A 15,706-nucleotide genomic window follows, 5' to 3' on the forward strand; every position below is an offset into this window, starting at 1 on the left:
TTTACTTTGCTTCCCACAAAATTCTGGCCAGCAGTGTGTCAGTGTGGTGACAGAGAAATGCTTTGCATAAATTAAATTTTCAAGGCAGTCCCATTTTAAACGCTTTCCTGGCAAGTTGGAGCACACTTAGAATCACAGAATTGTAGGGACTGGAAGGGACCTTTGGAGATAATCTAGGCCAATGCCCCTGCCAAAGCAGGTTCACCTAGAACAGGGCTATCTCTAGTGTGTGTCACTGGATCAGAATGAGAGGGGACTACAGACGACAGTCTCCAGTGCTCCTCTGCAGCATGCTAGGCTGATTTTCCATTCAAAGGAAGCAAATAGTCGTGTAGATTCCAGGCGACAACAGACCAATAACCTACTGTTGAGACTGCACCGACAAGGGATATTAAGTGCCTAACCCAGTCTAGGCTTAGTGTGGTGCAGTGTGTGCCAGCAGGGAGAGGGTAGGATGAGAAAGCAGTGGCTGAGAGGTATGTTACAGAACAGGAAAGAAAGAAAGAAAAACAGAAGTTACAAGGTCAAATTATTTTATTTAAAGCCCTGCAGGGGCACATCCATCCCCGGTGGTTAACTGTAAATTCTCTTCTGCAAGTGTTGATTCTCAGAGGCACAAAATGGCTACCATGCTCTGATGCACTGGAGACTTCTCAAAGTTCAAGCCCACAGATCTCAAGTTGGAGAAAAAGAGATACCTACCTCCCATCTGTTTGGTGGAGGGCATAGGATTCCTTTGGTCCTGTAAGTTAGTGTGGAAGAGAAAACATCTGTTTCACTCAGCTCTGGTGACAGGTGGAGTTTAGAGCTTGGTGTCCCTTCAGCTTATGGCTGAGTCACAGGAACCAAGAAGGTGGGATGTATTCCGACTGGGCTGGGCAAAGAGCACTTGTCTGCAACCACAGAGGTCCTCCTCAAAAGGGAGAAGGTATCGTCTTCCTACTTCAGGCTGGATGGTCTTGACTGCATTTTGGGTAAGACAGCACCACCTTGAGCTCTGCTTGACCTGATTTCCAACCGCAAGTGTTCTGTGATTTCTGGGTTGTCTCCTGTCCCCCTCAGTTCTCAGAGAAAAAGCTTCCCTACAACGAGGCTTGGAGAGGATAAACAGGAACAGCTATTTGAAATGCTGATCCTCATCCCTGGGGGAGGCACAGTGGCGAGATGAGGAAGAGCTCCTTGCAGGAGGGTCATTTGGTCAGCAGGGAGAATTCTCGAGTGCAATCACATTGTCCAGCAGGCGTAAATAAGAGCCATCAGTAACCCCATGGCCACAGCAAGGGCTGCATTCTTGCGATTTTCCTTACGAAGCACACTCAGTTCTTTCTCTGGGAAACAAACAAAAGCCTTGCTTGTGAATGTTCTTCCTATTGCAGCTACATCTTTCAAAACAGTCTTAAAAGCACAATACTACCTTGGCCACTCTTTTGGGATCAGTATTCAAAGCTGCTAATAAGATGCTCAGAACAGGAAGTAACTAGCAGGACCCTTTCATTTGCAAACTCTCTCATTCTGTCAATCTACCTCAGTCGCTGTGCTTTGGAATACTTCAGTGCCAGACCTGTTCCTGTTTGCAAATGACCTTGTTCTGGGACCCTTCCAAGGACAGAATGGGTCATTAGAATAATTGCTTGTTCCCTAAGAGAATGAAGAAGACAGAGGGGTAGAGAGCTATTTTTACTGTCTTCTAGACATAACAGCTCAGCACCTTTTCCTAATGCTTAAATTTACTTAAATACAACTGTGGCCACCTTTGAATGTTGCAGAATCTGGGCTTCCTTGTGCCCCAGAAGGATGAGTGTGGACTAAGTGTAAGCCTGGACACCCGTTCTGTTGGGGTCTGCAGCTTCTTAGACAGGTCATTTTTCCTGGCCTACAAAAGAAGAAACACAGATGCAGAGAGAGAAAGGAAGTGGCTACCAAAAGCATAGAGTCCTTCTGATCTCCAGTTCTTTTCGGTTCCCTTTACCAAAGATGAGAGCCCCATTCTTGCTATTTCTGTTCCACAAGACTTTGCGTGATGGTATAGGCAGGAAGTGAGGCCTACAGCAACTGCTCTTGCTGCTGAATTCTGCTGTAGTGACTGCACCAGTCACTGCCTCCAGAGTTTCCACTAACAGCCTCCAGAGGGGATGCCCTGGTGCCGCAGGTTCCCAAACTGGTGCCAAAAGAGGCTTTTAGCTCTTCTTTCTGCCCCTGTTCTTCCATGTGGTACAAGCATTCTCATGCAGCCACAGAGCAAGCTGCTTGAATCTGCAAGGCTACAGAGGAGGTAGTAGGGGCCAGAGGACACATAACTCCAAGCACAGCAGTGTCCGCTTAAACTGATGGAGCAATGCCACTGGCACTGCAGTTCATGGCCTCAGGTGTGTCAGCTGGAGTAAGCAGAGATTTAATCAGAGGCCATAGCAGTGATCTAAGAAGGCTGTATGCACTGTCTCTTCTGTTCCAGGAGGAGCAGCCATCATCATTAGGTAAGGCTGTTGCTGCTGTCTAAGCAGCCTGGCAGACTGCTCTGTTGATGCCAGCAGTGATGGCTAACTGCTGGTAAAAGGGTGGCAACGTGCATTCTTCTGCCCTGCCATTCTCTAGTGGTAGGCCCTTAGGGAACAGCTTTGAATCTGTTTAAATAACTGTTAGTCTTCTGGAAATAGTCCTTTAACATAAGGTAAAATTTTAAATTTGCTGGCCATGCCTCAGCTTTCAACTCTCCAGGCCTAGAAGAACACTTCTGCTGCTTTCCCTTGTGTGAGCTCTGGTGCTTACACTGCTGCAGAGTGCTGTCAAGCAGTTAACACACTGATCAACACCAGGAGCCTGAAGACATGCAAGGCAGCATCCCCAGCGGAATGGCAGTGCTGTCAAACGTGTGGTAGCTCAGAGGGACTCTCATTTTAACTGTCTACAGCAGGACTTGCAGCAAGGAAAGACCCTGTCTCTCTGGAACCGGAGGTAGCACATCAGTATGTGCTCGTGTGCGTCCCTATGCTCGTGTTCTGAACAGCCCCAGAAACTGATGCAGTGAGACTTCCCAAGGAAGGTATACTTCACTACACCCCAGGCAGCACTCGCCAGCTTGCTTACCAAACCTCTATTAAAAACAAAAAAAAAAAAAAAAAAGGGGGTGTGTGTGTGTGTTAAAAGGCCACTCAAGTCAATCTGATGGCTAAGATTTTCTAAAGACTGGTAATATGGGGTATGTGAAAGGGAAATCTTTCCCCCCTCATTAGCTGATGCTTGGGGTTTTTTTGCTATGATACCACAGCTCAAGCATGAGGATCCAGACTCCTATTATAATATGCTGAGTAGATTTCCCTCAGTCTAGCTCCCTTTGGTTGAACTTAAATTCAAAGGCAGAAGTCAGAGGTGGCAGGAGCTTGAAGACGAAGCTAAGCTGCAGCACTGATCCCATCCAGCCCAGAGGGACCATTTTTAATGAAGTTCTTACCATAGTTGTCAGCTTTGGTCATTAGTAAGTTTCTCTCTCTCTCCAGTGACTTTCTGTAATGAGAAGAGGAGCTCATTACCTGCGAGGCACAACACAGTCTATTTCTTTGCTTATATGATGGAAGAGAGACTGTCCCACTGCCGAGGATATCTGCTTACAGAATGAGTCCCTCACCTTTCACTGTGGAAAGGTGACAGCTTAGAAACCCCCAGCTGTGCAAAAGAAGAGATGTGGCAATTTTAGATTACTTTTTCTTCCCCCAAATGGCTTCATGTCTCTCCTTTCAGGACAGTGTTAGTGTATGCAAGCAAGGTAGAAAGGGGTCTGTGTGTCAGAGAGGCCTCTGCTCTCTCTGTTCCTTAGGTGGAGTAGGAAGTTCTGCTACAGCTACGGGATGGGGCAGGGTCCTTACACACTCTACAGGATTCTGTGCCCCTCCAGCACATGTGGCTCAGTGCTGGAACACTAATTCTTCACACCAATTGAAGCTGGGATCCCTTTCTCAGAGGTATCCAATAAACACAAATTGGTCAATTCACGGAAACAAGCTGAATCCAAACCCAGTAACAACCAGTTAAACAATCTGTTATTAGACCAAAGACTCAGGATAATAACAATAAAGAATAGGTCAGGCCAACCCAGCCCTTGTCTTAAACTGCACAAGATGATTAATTAAACACAGTTTAAAATATAAATGCAAAACAAATTGCCTGAAAGCAGCGTTTCCATTACAGCAGCGAGGACGCGGTCACTCCTTCCAGACTGTGTGCATATAAATAAACATGCACTAACAAATTATCTCCCAGTTCAGATTAGACTGAGCAGGCAGTAAGTGTAACACAGTTTGTTGTTCCCCTTGGGGCAGAGCAAGAACCTGTAAGAGGAAAGAGATCCAAATCTATGTGTACAGCTAGTTAAGTAAGGGATGGCAAGAAAGCAAGCCACATCAGAGCAGCAGGAGAGGAAAGGGCTCTCAAAGGCAACCGGGGAAAGGCAATGTGGAATGCAGCCAGGAGGAGGTGAGAAGACAGATTTACCAACATGACCAAGCTGCTACTTCAAAACTTGCCTTGTGAAGAGTCAAGGGAGGAGGCTTTGAGAATGAGACATGAAGAAACCATGACAACTGAACTTCAAAATGGGAAAGCAGAGCTCTCCTTTGCGTACGACTCAATGAATCAGTAATTTTGATCATGGTACCTTCCTCCAGGGTTTTTTGAATGGTCTGGATTAGGGCAACAGAATTTCTATTTCCATCTCCATACAAGTTGTAAAATTCAGAAAAGGTCCCAGGAATCCTTATTCCTAATTCTTTGCTCTAGGCTCTATATTTCAGAGAAATCATACAGATATATTCTGTTGTCAAGCTACCACAACTGTAGGTTTGGTTGCTGGCCACCTAAGTACCAGATAAAGAACACAGTAAACATAAGAAGAATTTAGGCCTAGAAAAGGACTGTTGAGATAAGGAACTAGAGAGATGAAGGACAGGAGGAGAGAGGACCCTGTCCAAATATGGATGGGAATATAAACCCCCAGTAAAGCTGGCGGGGAAGAGAATGGAAAGGAGGAACAAAGAAGTTAAGCTGAGGCTGGTAAGAATCAGGGTGTGGAGATGTCACCACTGCTAGGATCATTTCTAACTGGGTTCTTAGGACAATACTGTAGAGCAGACACTGGGACCAACAGGACTGCTCCCTGGGCCTACAACTAAGCTTCCCAGCCTTTTTTGCTAGAGCAGAGCAGTAGGATATTGGTGACTGGAAGAATGTCCTCAAGCAGAGAGATCTGAGAATCAGCTGGTTGATCTAGAATGTCTTGCTTCACACTCCAGACAAAAAAGCAGGTTCTGCCTGTATCTGCTACAAAATCCAAGTCAAAGTCCTTGCTTAAGTCCCAGCTCTAGAAGACTACAGTTGCCTCTTCTATGTCAGTGACAGATTTCAGGGCAATTGTCCCTCTTCCCTTTCCCAAGGAAAGCCAGTGTGTCACTGCATCCCTACATCTAGACACGTTTGCAACACAGGCACAGAGAATAACTTCCCTCAGCCCCTTTCCAGTTCCATCCCAGCCTGGATTAGCCCTCAGTAGTAGCTGTTGCCCATCTCCCCTGACTGAACTTGGGGAGCTTTGGCAAGGCTTGAGTAGCAGCGTGCAGTGAACCTTTGCCAGACTCATAGAGCTGTTTCCTACCAGACCAGGAGCCAGCTCTGCAAATAAACTGGCAAATTTCAGGCACTGCTTGGCTGGTTGTGGTGCAGGCTGGAGAAAGGCTGTTTATAAGATAAAGCTCTCCCCATGTAACACTGAACTTTGCACCCTGGCAAGCTCCCCAAGCAAGTTCCAAGCTGGGGGAAGAGAGTCTTGTCATGGCGAACCACACATTCTCATCCCTTCAAGAGCTGTTGCTCAGTACTACAGCAGGATGACAGCTACCTGAAGTGCACAGCCACAGCTGTGAAAGGAGGTGTCAACAATACCTTCCTTCAGGGCTGAGTTTCTCCCTGCGCAGTTTAAGATCCATCTCCTCCATGCTCTGTCTGCAACGTGCCAGCTTCTCCTCCAGTCCATCAATCTGAAAAACACACCAGTCATTTCCTCTCCCAGCTAATATGGATCCACCCTCACTCAGATGGGAAGGGTGGCAGCTCAGCCACTCCACCCCCTTCCTCCCCAAATCAAGGGATGAACAGCCCCAGCTCTGTGCTGACAGTACAGAGCCCATCACCTCCCAGATCAGCATGTATTATACCCTAGTGTGTAATCCCAGACACAGCCAAGCCAGGTCTAACACTCCCACTCACATAGATGGCCAGCACCTTTTTGCTAAGATGTGATCCTGTTCCAGCCTGTTCTAGTTTCTTTGCATGTGGCTCCACAAGCAAAGATGTGATCTAAGTCATCTTTATGCAATTGAAAGAGGATAAAATGAGAATGCCTGGCCTTGGCCAAAGCCTGAGGGACAAGGTCTTAATTTAGTGCTATGAATGGATGGAGAAGTTCATGGGACGTGACTACAAAGCACCCTCAGCTGTCTGCTTGGGTGAAGAGGGGACAGAGGAGAGACACTGATATCTACCATCTCATTTACCTGCTAAATCTACAACAGCAGTCTGCACAGTATGCTCAAAAGAGCATTCTCCATCACCTCCACACCTTCGACCTGCACCAAGTTTTGGAAACAACATGTTACTGTGCAGAAAAACACTGGTCATCTCCTTGTGCCTCCTCGTCAGGTTCCCTAACAGCCACCCTTCCCCGCTGTGTCTTCCTGTGGAGGAGAGTAACTGTGGATAAGTAAAAGAGGGCTGATTGACTTGTGTGCAAACAGGTTGCCCAGGAGGGAATCCTACCACAGACAACAGTTCTGGGAATCATTCCTCTTTTCTGCCTGGCAACCAGAGTGTAGACACCTTTAGGAGAAGTTTGTCTTTCAGGCTTGCTTCCAGCAGGGCAACAGTGGGACTAATCAGATAATATGAACAAAATATCCTAGCCTGAAAGAAAGCGGCCTTGGTGCCCTGAGGTGGCAATGACCTCTCTTTTAGGCTACTCGGTGCAACATTCCTGCTGTGTCTGGTTCTCCAAGCAAGGCCAAGGCCAGTTAGGTGGCTGGCAGCAGGCCTCTCTGTGGAGGGAGCTTTCACAGACCAGAAGCTATGAGGCAGCACGGTCCCAAGTAAAGTACCGAGGTGGAATGAGACACCAGCTGCTTGGACATCAGCCTCAGAGGTGGCCCAGAGCACAAACACTCCCATAAACAGTGATGTGGGAAACAAAATCAAAGGTAGTGATCCCTAATTATTGCTACTTTGGGGATCAGCTCTGTCCTGAGCTCATTAGCAATCTCACACCTTCTGCTCAGGAAAGGCAGGCAAGTGTTATAAATAAGCAGGATGGGAGAAGAAGCTTGATGTAAAGAGGAGAGCAAAGCAGGCTGCAAAAAGGGGTTCAGCCAGTCAGGTGAACAGTCTCACTGAAAGAAGCAGAGTATAGCGCTGGGGAGGGGGCCACCTACAACAAGGCTCAAATAAATCTTTGTATCTTACCAGATAGCAATTTCCAAGTCTCTTGCTATTAGGCAACTCTGCTGGGGCTGTTGAGATGCCAAGCTTCCCAGAAGCACCTGCACAGCTTCCTCTGAGCCCAAGGGAGAGCACCAAGGCACATGACCTGATCCCAGGGCACAGAGAATGGCACTTCTGTGTTTGGCAATGCTTGGGTTTGTCTGGATGGGGACACGGGTATTTTTGAACCATGTTAGCTGAAAATGCATTTGATCAGGGCAAAGATAATTGTTCTCCTCCATATCCAGCTGTGCCAGTTAGGAATGTTAATTCCAAGTGCTCATCACTACCTGTGATCCACTACAGCACAGTCAGTGAGATGCACTGCCCCACTCTACTTCAAGGCCAACTAAGGGCTTCACCCACATCAGCTCTGGCCCTGCTTATCAGCAAGTTAATTTGAGTGCAGTGGAGGTGGGGTGTCCATCCAGTCCAGTTTAAAAATTACTATCTCCTACCATTTGCAAATGACAATGTCTCTGCTCCCTCATCTGTTGGACACCCCCACATACGTACACACACAGCATGAGGTACTTCAGCATGTGTTACCCGGCTCCTCCTTAGCCAGTAAACTTCATACAACGCACTATGCCTTCTCTGAAACGTGTTTAAAAATCATGTGAAATAATACAATTTAATGACAACTTTTGTTAGTCAGCTGCCAACCCACCACTAAATTATCTGTATCATCGCACTTCCTGTCCTCTCCAGAACTGCTCCTCCTGCTCAGTTTGCAGTTGTTCTCACTAGTAGATTCTCTGCCCATATTTCTGTCATTTCATGAGACATAATAAGAGGGTATTCCGCCCAACTCTGCCAATGCTTGTACTTTCTGCTGACTAAAAATCTCCAGATTCCACATAATACTTTAAAAGTTTCAACTGGTTTTACTGCTCTTAAATCAAGACCAAAGTTTGGGTCCCCTGCTGGAGAGCAGTAATTTGCTAATAAACTACATGCCCTAGAACTGCACCATCAGCTTTGCTGAGCTGGGGGCACAAGGGACAGAAAATAATAATAAAAAAAAAAAAAAAGCAAGGAAGGAGGAACAGATTGCTGAATAAACAAAATATTTTTCGTCCAAAATCTCACTATTTCTTCTCTTCAGCCTAGTCTGAGGCATTAGGGGCTATAAGGAAGGACAAGAGTGAGGATTCCCAGATGTTATCCATTTACTGTGCCTCACCTTCCCTACTTATAAATTAGGACAATATTATCTGCCTCCTGCAGGTGACTCATTTATAGAAGGAGCCTCAGAGACTGACCCAAACTATGGGCAGAGCACTATCTTGATATGTCAGTGCCATTGCCTCACTTAGGATTTGGGATCTGTTCCTGCAAGCTAGGAGTCTCTCAGCAGCTCTGCCACCCGAGTAACTCTTCACTGCAGGGCAAAGGAAAGAGAGAAACAGAAAATAAGCAGACGGAGAAATCAGAGTAATGCCTGGGAATTACTGATTGCTCTCTGGACTGCTTAGGAAACTCCCAGGGGGACTGTAGCCTGTAAAACTGTAGCACAAGAAAACCTGTAGAGCTTTGGCATAATTCCCTGCAGCAGCTGTCCAGGAGAGCAACCCTAGAAGCAGGTCCGCACCTGAGCTTGTGGTGGATGGAAAGCTTTCCCTCCCACTAACTAATTAGATTAGGTGAGAAGGTTAGTTGGGGTATGTACCTAAGCCGACTAGAAGCCCGCATGAAAACAAAGAGCCAGGCTCACTTAGCTGACCTATCAGTGCACTTCACGTTGGCTTATCTTTTTAGTGGCAATCTCAGCACAGTGGCGTGTAAGTTGTGAAGACAAACCATTGCTCTTTCTGGCTCTCCTTTCCATGAAGAGGATCCTCTGGGACAGAGGTGAAGTTTTGACATGACAACTCCTCAGGTTCATGTGGCTTGTAGCAGGGACACAGGACTCCACTCACAGCAACATTTTAAAGTACTGTCAGTTAAAACGGGCAAGTGAAACAGGTGATTTGCATCCAGGCAGCAGCTCAGGGCACACAGAGCTGCCCTTCTGCTCCTCAAGAGCCACTCCAGAAAGTCAAGTCCCAGCAGCTTTGGACACACATGGGGATCTAAGACCAGATGCCTCCCTTGCTCCACAAGGTATGAAAAGGCATTGAGCCATTTTTGTTGAATTCTGGCAACACTTGCTCGCAATCTGGAGACCTTTTTAAACCAGAAACCTGGAGCGGATTTCAATCCAAACTGACTTACATGCTTATTACAAATCTCATTTGTTGGGACCATCTTGGGCAGGGAGCCCGAAATGGCTCATATAAAGGCAGAGACAAAGAGAAAAGGAAGCAGCTTTGCTTACAGAGTTGAGCTAGATCCCTTTTAATACATTTTGTAATGAATTAATAAAAGCTTTCTTTCCAGCGGAAAGGCTAAAAGCGCTTTTCAAGAACTGGCATCCACCCTCCGCTTTTATGAATTCCCTAATTAAGATACTGGCAAAGAGCCATATCACACATACGTCGACATCCAACAGTGTTAGGTAATGAGGTTTTCTTCTTCTGACCCTCATAAAACAGATCAAAGCCAGCTGAAGAGGTGGGGGCAAATAAAAAAAATCCTTCCCTGAGCAGTCTTCTCATGCCTTGTCACCTGCCAGCACACTTGAGCAGTTCTTTTCATAGAAGAATTAGTGGTTCCTGCATCCACAAATTTGGCTGGATTATTAAAATCAGTCCAGCAGAGATGAGTTTTGTTTAAATTCAAATGCTAACTTGCGGTTCATGGACACAGTTCCATTTTCACCATGCTCTTGGAATCATTTTTGCATGCTGGCAAATCATTTTGCAGATGCTGTGCCTGCAGCGTGCTTGGAAATATTTACCAGGCAAGCTACTACGCAATAGAGGATGATCCACCAGCAAAGTCTAAGATAAACCCTGCAGATCAACCCTCTGTGTCAGTAAAGGATAAAGGGCTGGATCCTACCTGCATCTCCTCCTTCAGCCTTGCAGAGACTACCCAGTTAGTCTTCCCACCCTGCCTCAGCTCAGACCAGTGGCTTTGCAGGACAGCACACAGACATGACCACACAGCACCACCCACAGCTTTCTGAAAACAGCTTTACTGAGTAAAGACTACATTGGCCTTTTCCCTATTCTTTATGCTCTTGCATAGACACTGATCAGCCACTGCCTTGTCAGAAGCAGCAATACACATGAACAATACTTTCTCCAAACACGCACTTGACCATTTTGCAGCTCAGGCATTGTCTGAGCACAGGATGTTTCTCTTTGTATTTAATAGCCCCACTTTTTTTCTTTCATTAATTCCTTTTCCAGTTGTTGTCTGAGCCACAACTATATTTTTAAAGGCTACAACATCCTGTGGCAGGGAGTTTCACAGCACAGCCACAGATTATGGTAAGAACCACCCCCTCCTGTTTGTTCTGAGCTTGTCAGCTGCTGGTTTTATTTGATAGCCCTAGTTTTGAATTGACAGTGAATGTTCATTCTTTGTTTAGAACTACAAATAGCATACAGAGGATATAGACCTATACCAGGTCCCCTTGCAGTCATGTTTTCAAGCTTAAAAGGACCTGGTATGCTTCGCTGTTTCTTGCAGAGAAGTTTTCCACACCTTTGATAATCCTTGTCACTCTCTTAAGATCGTTCCATTTTCACTGTTTTCCTACAAAATGGACCAGTCTTCCCAGTTTCATTTTCCTGATGAGTTTCATCAAGAAAGTTCTGTGCAGCTCAGCACTGTCAATGGGGCTGGCTGCCTGTCAAAAGACTACAAAGCTATATGAAAGGAGAAGTGGCATGAATTTAAACCACCACCACATTATGGAGACACATTTATATCAGTTTAAACCAGGTCACATCAATTACACCTGCAATTTGTAAGTGCAAGCTAATCTGATAAGTGTCTATATAGAAAATTGCATTCATTTAGCATCATGACTTCAGTTAAACAAGCATGACTCTGCCTAGATTAGGCCTTTCAAAGCTAGCCATGCATCATGTCATATTAAGATTCATTTGGAAAGTTTTCTTTACAATCATAACAGCTCAAAAGGTAATACTGAACTGAATGAAAGTTTAAATTATGAAATCAATACCTTGGTTGTCACGCATTTCTGACACCTAAAACACAGCCCTCTCTACCTCTGGCTTAAAGGGATTTTGTTTTCTTCCTCCCTAGCTTCTATTCAGTACCCTTCTCGTCACTGCAAGGGGAAGAATTCTGTCTATAAGTAGTATCTTTGCAGTGAGAGGTTAAATTTTCATTTATAACACTGAGGAAGAATAGTTCTACAATCCTTTCAAAAGTACTGCATTCTACCATGACAACTTCTGAAAAAAAAACCCCAAAACCTAAAGATACCACAAGTCCCCAAACACTTCACAGGAACTTGCTGTGGCAGCTAAAATCAGTCCGTTTTTATTCTGTGACCAGCAGGTCCCTGAAAGGCTCACCCTTTTTACCACCTCTCTTGTTGTAAGGTAGACCCTACTATCTCAATTCTCCTTGTCTATCACATCTCAACAGCACACTCCCCTCTGGACTCCCTTTGGAGTGGTTATATTTGGGTTAGAGTGCCCAGAAATGTCTATTTCTCTAATGAAAGCCTAACAAGATGAAATAGACCAGAAAACTAATATAAACTGCACTCCCATTCATATGATACAGTAGGACACTCACCTTTACACTACTGGCTGATGAAGCATATATGACAAGCCCCAAGTTCTTTCCCTGGCCTTTCTACCCTGGCTATCCTGGTCTGCTGCACACATGCTCATCTAGAAGACTTCAGGACAAACAGGTGACCAGTGAGATTCAATGGACCAACTCTTCCCCATTTCAGCCATTTGTCAGGAAGGTTCAGGTTTTTGCTGTCCCCAAAGAATCCACAACCCACAGACTTGAACTACAGCCTCTCCACTGCCTCCTCTGAATCAGTCCAGACAGCACTGTTCAGTGCAGGAGCCAGAATTAAGTATGCTTCGGAGGGACCTTAACTAACATGACTCAGACTGTTAATGCAAATATAAGGCTTAAACAAAGCTTACCAGCAGGCCTCTTACCACTTAGGAGATTATGAAACACCCAAGCACAACAATAAAAAAGGCAACTTTAGAAGGAAGGCATACTCTTAAAAACCAGTCTTTTTCCCTTCTCCTTGCTGTGTTTTACAGGCACTTCACGTGCTCGTTTATTGCTGGGTTCCTCAAAAGCAGCAGCCTGTGCCCAGCACGTTGCTGACTTTCACCACCGCGCACAAAGACCAGGCTGTGCACAGATTTGCTAGCAAGGGGCAGGAGCTTGCCACAGCAGCCTCCATGGGTGCAGGCACTTACCGCCTCGCACTGCCTCTCCCCGCACTGGCTCAAAGGGCACCAAAAGCCATTGCTCAGTGCAAGGCATGGGAAGAAGCCCGGGCACCGAGCTTTCCAGTGCGAGCCGATGCCACCTCTGCCTCCTCCGCCACCCTCGCACGCCAAGATGGCGGCCAGGGCCTAGCACTAGTGCAACACAGCCTAGCCAGAACGGTGTTCCTGAACCCCCGCTCCCCAACATCCACCACTCTCTTGTGAAATGCCTCGCCTCACTCCCGACAAGCCCAACCCGTCCGTGCCCCGCGGCGGCGCCACCGCCCCCCCCTCACCTCCCGGGCCACGCTTAGCCCCTCTCGCCTCCTGCCCATGGTCCCCGGCCCGACGGCAGCTGCGCATGCGCAATCCGTCGCTCCACGCCACCGCCCGAGCGCGGCCACGTCCGCGCGGCCGCTGCCATCTTGGTGAGGGGTTGCGCTGTGGGGCGGCCGCCATCTTGGTGAGGGCGCTTCTGCCCGGCAGCCTTCGGGGATGATGGCGGCGGCGACGGCGGCTCTGGCTGTGTGAGCCCCTTTTGGCATGGCTTGAAGACAGCCGAGGACGTACGGCAGGGTGGCACACGGCCCTCAGAGCTGCAGACGCTGCTTTGTGCATGCGCTGCCCGCAGTCAGCTCTGCCTGATCTAATGGTGGCGGATGAGGGACGGCTGGGGAATGACCAGCAGGCTCCGAAGCTGCAGTAGGACCTCTTGGACCTGCCTCTCCACCCTTCAGAGACCCCTGTTCCCTCGGGGGGAGCTACTGGCAGGGGTTTCCAGTGTGCTCTCCAGCCAGGCATGTCCTCTGGGCATGTCAGAGTGCAAGTTTGGGCTGATCAGTTGGTTTTCCCCCAAGGAGAGCCAGCTCCAAGCTTCTGCACTGCTCAGGCCACTCCAGCCCAGGTCTTGCATTGCTGGGGGCCGGGGCTCACCTAGGAAGAAGCCAATCTCTCAGAAAAGCAAGGCACCAACAGGACCACCGTTTTGCTCTGAGGTACAATCACTGAGAATTTCTGGTTATCCTTGGGCCTTCCTTCCCAAACACCAGCTTTATGCTAAAGCAGCTGGAGGAAAAGCTAGCTGCTTGAACTACCAGGAGACAGTGCTTTGTGCACACTTACCATTAGCAAGATGCTAATCAGAACGTTACATATGCATGGAAGCTTTTGTCCTGACCCAAGAAAGCTTTTTGTGAAACACTGCTGTCTTGTATTAAAAAAAAAAAAAAAAAGAAGCAGCAAGAAACACCACTGAAATGCATCTGTCTTCAGGGTATGACATAGGACTTGACTGCTACATGACAGAGAATGGAAGAGCTATTTGCTAACCAAAAAATGGAAGGTTGGGCAGCAGCAACATTTATTAGAAACACAGACTGAATTTTCATTTTAGCTTAAATACACTCTGCTGCCTGAAATTTTGCTAGGATGGCAGGAGTGCAGATGCCTATCATAGAAGGAGTGATAGTACTAACACCTAATTTGTGTTTCACTTTTCTTTCAAAAAAAAAAAAAAAAACCTACATTTTTACTACAGGAGGTGGCCTGTGTTGGTAACAGCATCAGTCTCATTTTCTCTCTGGAGAAATTGAGGGATAGCTGTACTTTTCTCTGCTTCTCAATCTGGTACTTGACTGTATGTTATGGAGCCTACACTGCTGAACCCAAAGGAGCCAGAACTCCTGCCTCCAAGGTGAGACACAGATAACTTTTCCAAGCAGAAGCAGCTCAGTCAGAAGGCAGTAAAGAAACTGAGTAAGACCCAGGCAGCAGCCCTAGGAAAGCACAGCACCAGGGGCAGGTGGAGAAAATGAAGAAGTGGGAGAATGTTATTTTTTTCTCGTCTTAGAAAGAAGACTTGCTTAGTGAGTGTAAATGCAATCTTAAAATGCATAGAGGTTTGAAGAAAACCCATCTGTTATGGTTTGCAATGGGATGAAATAGCCATCAGTTCAGCAGAAAACATTTTCTCCTTTACAAAGGTGAGTATTGATTCAGGGGAGGACTGTCAATTCTTACATACACACTTCTCCACAGAGAGATATACATATACTATTTTGCAGGCAGACAAGTGTCACCTTTGTTGTCACATCTTTTGGGAAGGGGAACTGGTTCCTCCCTTACAAGCAAGCTGCTATTCTCACCATTGCAAGCAGTAGTTTTCTGTTCATATATTACTCTTCCTGGCCCTCCTGAATACACTAAGCTGGTAACATCGTTATGCCTGTCACCTGGTCTTGGGTCTCCTGATTCTGCCCTCAGCTGGAACCCTCTCTTTGGCCTTCCCTGTGTTACATCTTTGTTTCTTTTGTGGTATCATTCAGGTCATCTATGTGTTGACACAAGAAAGAAAAACTGTTCCTTTTCTTCAGCAAGTTTGTAATCTTTTCCTTCTTGAAACCTGAAGAACAGGTCTGGAAGTTTTTCACATGCAATGACATCAGCTTTTGTATTTCAGAATATACACAGACATGAGTATTAATTTGAACTACTCCATATCAAGTGGCTGCTGACTGGCCACAAGCATATTAAAGCTGGAAATCAGAAGTTTCTAGCTGTGAGAGCAATCAGGTTATGGAACAAACCTTGTGCAAGAGGGGTGAGAGGAAAAGAATGAAATAGTTTTTAGTAATCTCTTGAATGGGATGGTCTAACATAAAGCATGTAAGGGGAAGGTGCAGGATGTGATGACGTACAGGAGAACACAAATAACATATCCAGTAATGAGGCTGGATAAGGCCCTGATGAGACTGCCCAGGGTCTCTGATTAAGCTGTCCCTGCAGTGTTGGGGGTCACATCCCTGCAGCCAAAATGAGTGATGAAGTGATGTTAGAAAATAAAAATTACACAAGTGTCA

The 15,706-nt window shown here is 46.5% G+C and overlaps 1 protein-coding gene across 1 annotated transcript; it reads right to left on the minus strand.

Annotated features, from left to right (window-relative positions):
- Window positions 1-518: 518 nt before the first annotated feature.
- Window positions 519-13,272, minus strand: CCDC167 (coiled-coil domain containing 167). Its single transcript, XM_074168687.1, is given in 5 exon segments — window positions 519-1,328; window positions 3,449-3,501; window positions 5,929-6,023; window positions 13,145-13,237; window positions 13,240-13,272. Coding segments are annotated over 5 exon segments (378 nt in total). The 3' UTR covers window positions 519-1,224.
- Between the last annotated feature and the right edge of the window lie 2,434 nt (window positions 13,273-15,706).

The sequence above is a fragment of the Numenius arquata genome, chromosome 2 (assembly GCF_964106895.1).
Source record: "Numenius arquata chromosome 2, bNumArq3.hap1.1, whole genome shotgun sequence".
Classification (NCBI taxonomy): Eukaryota; Metazoa; Chordata; class Aves; order Charadriiformes; family Scolopacidae; genus Numenius; species Numenius arquata.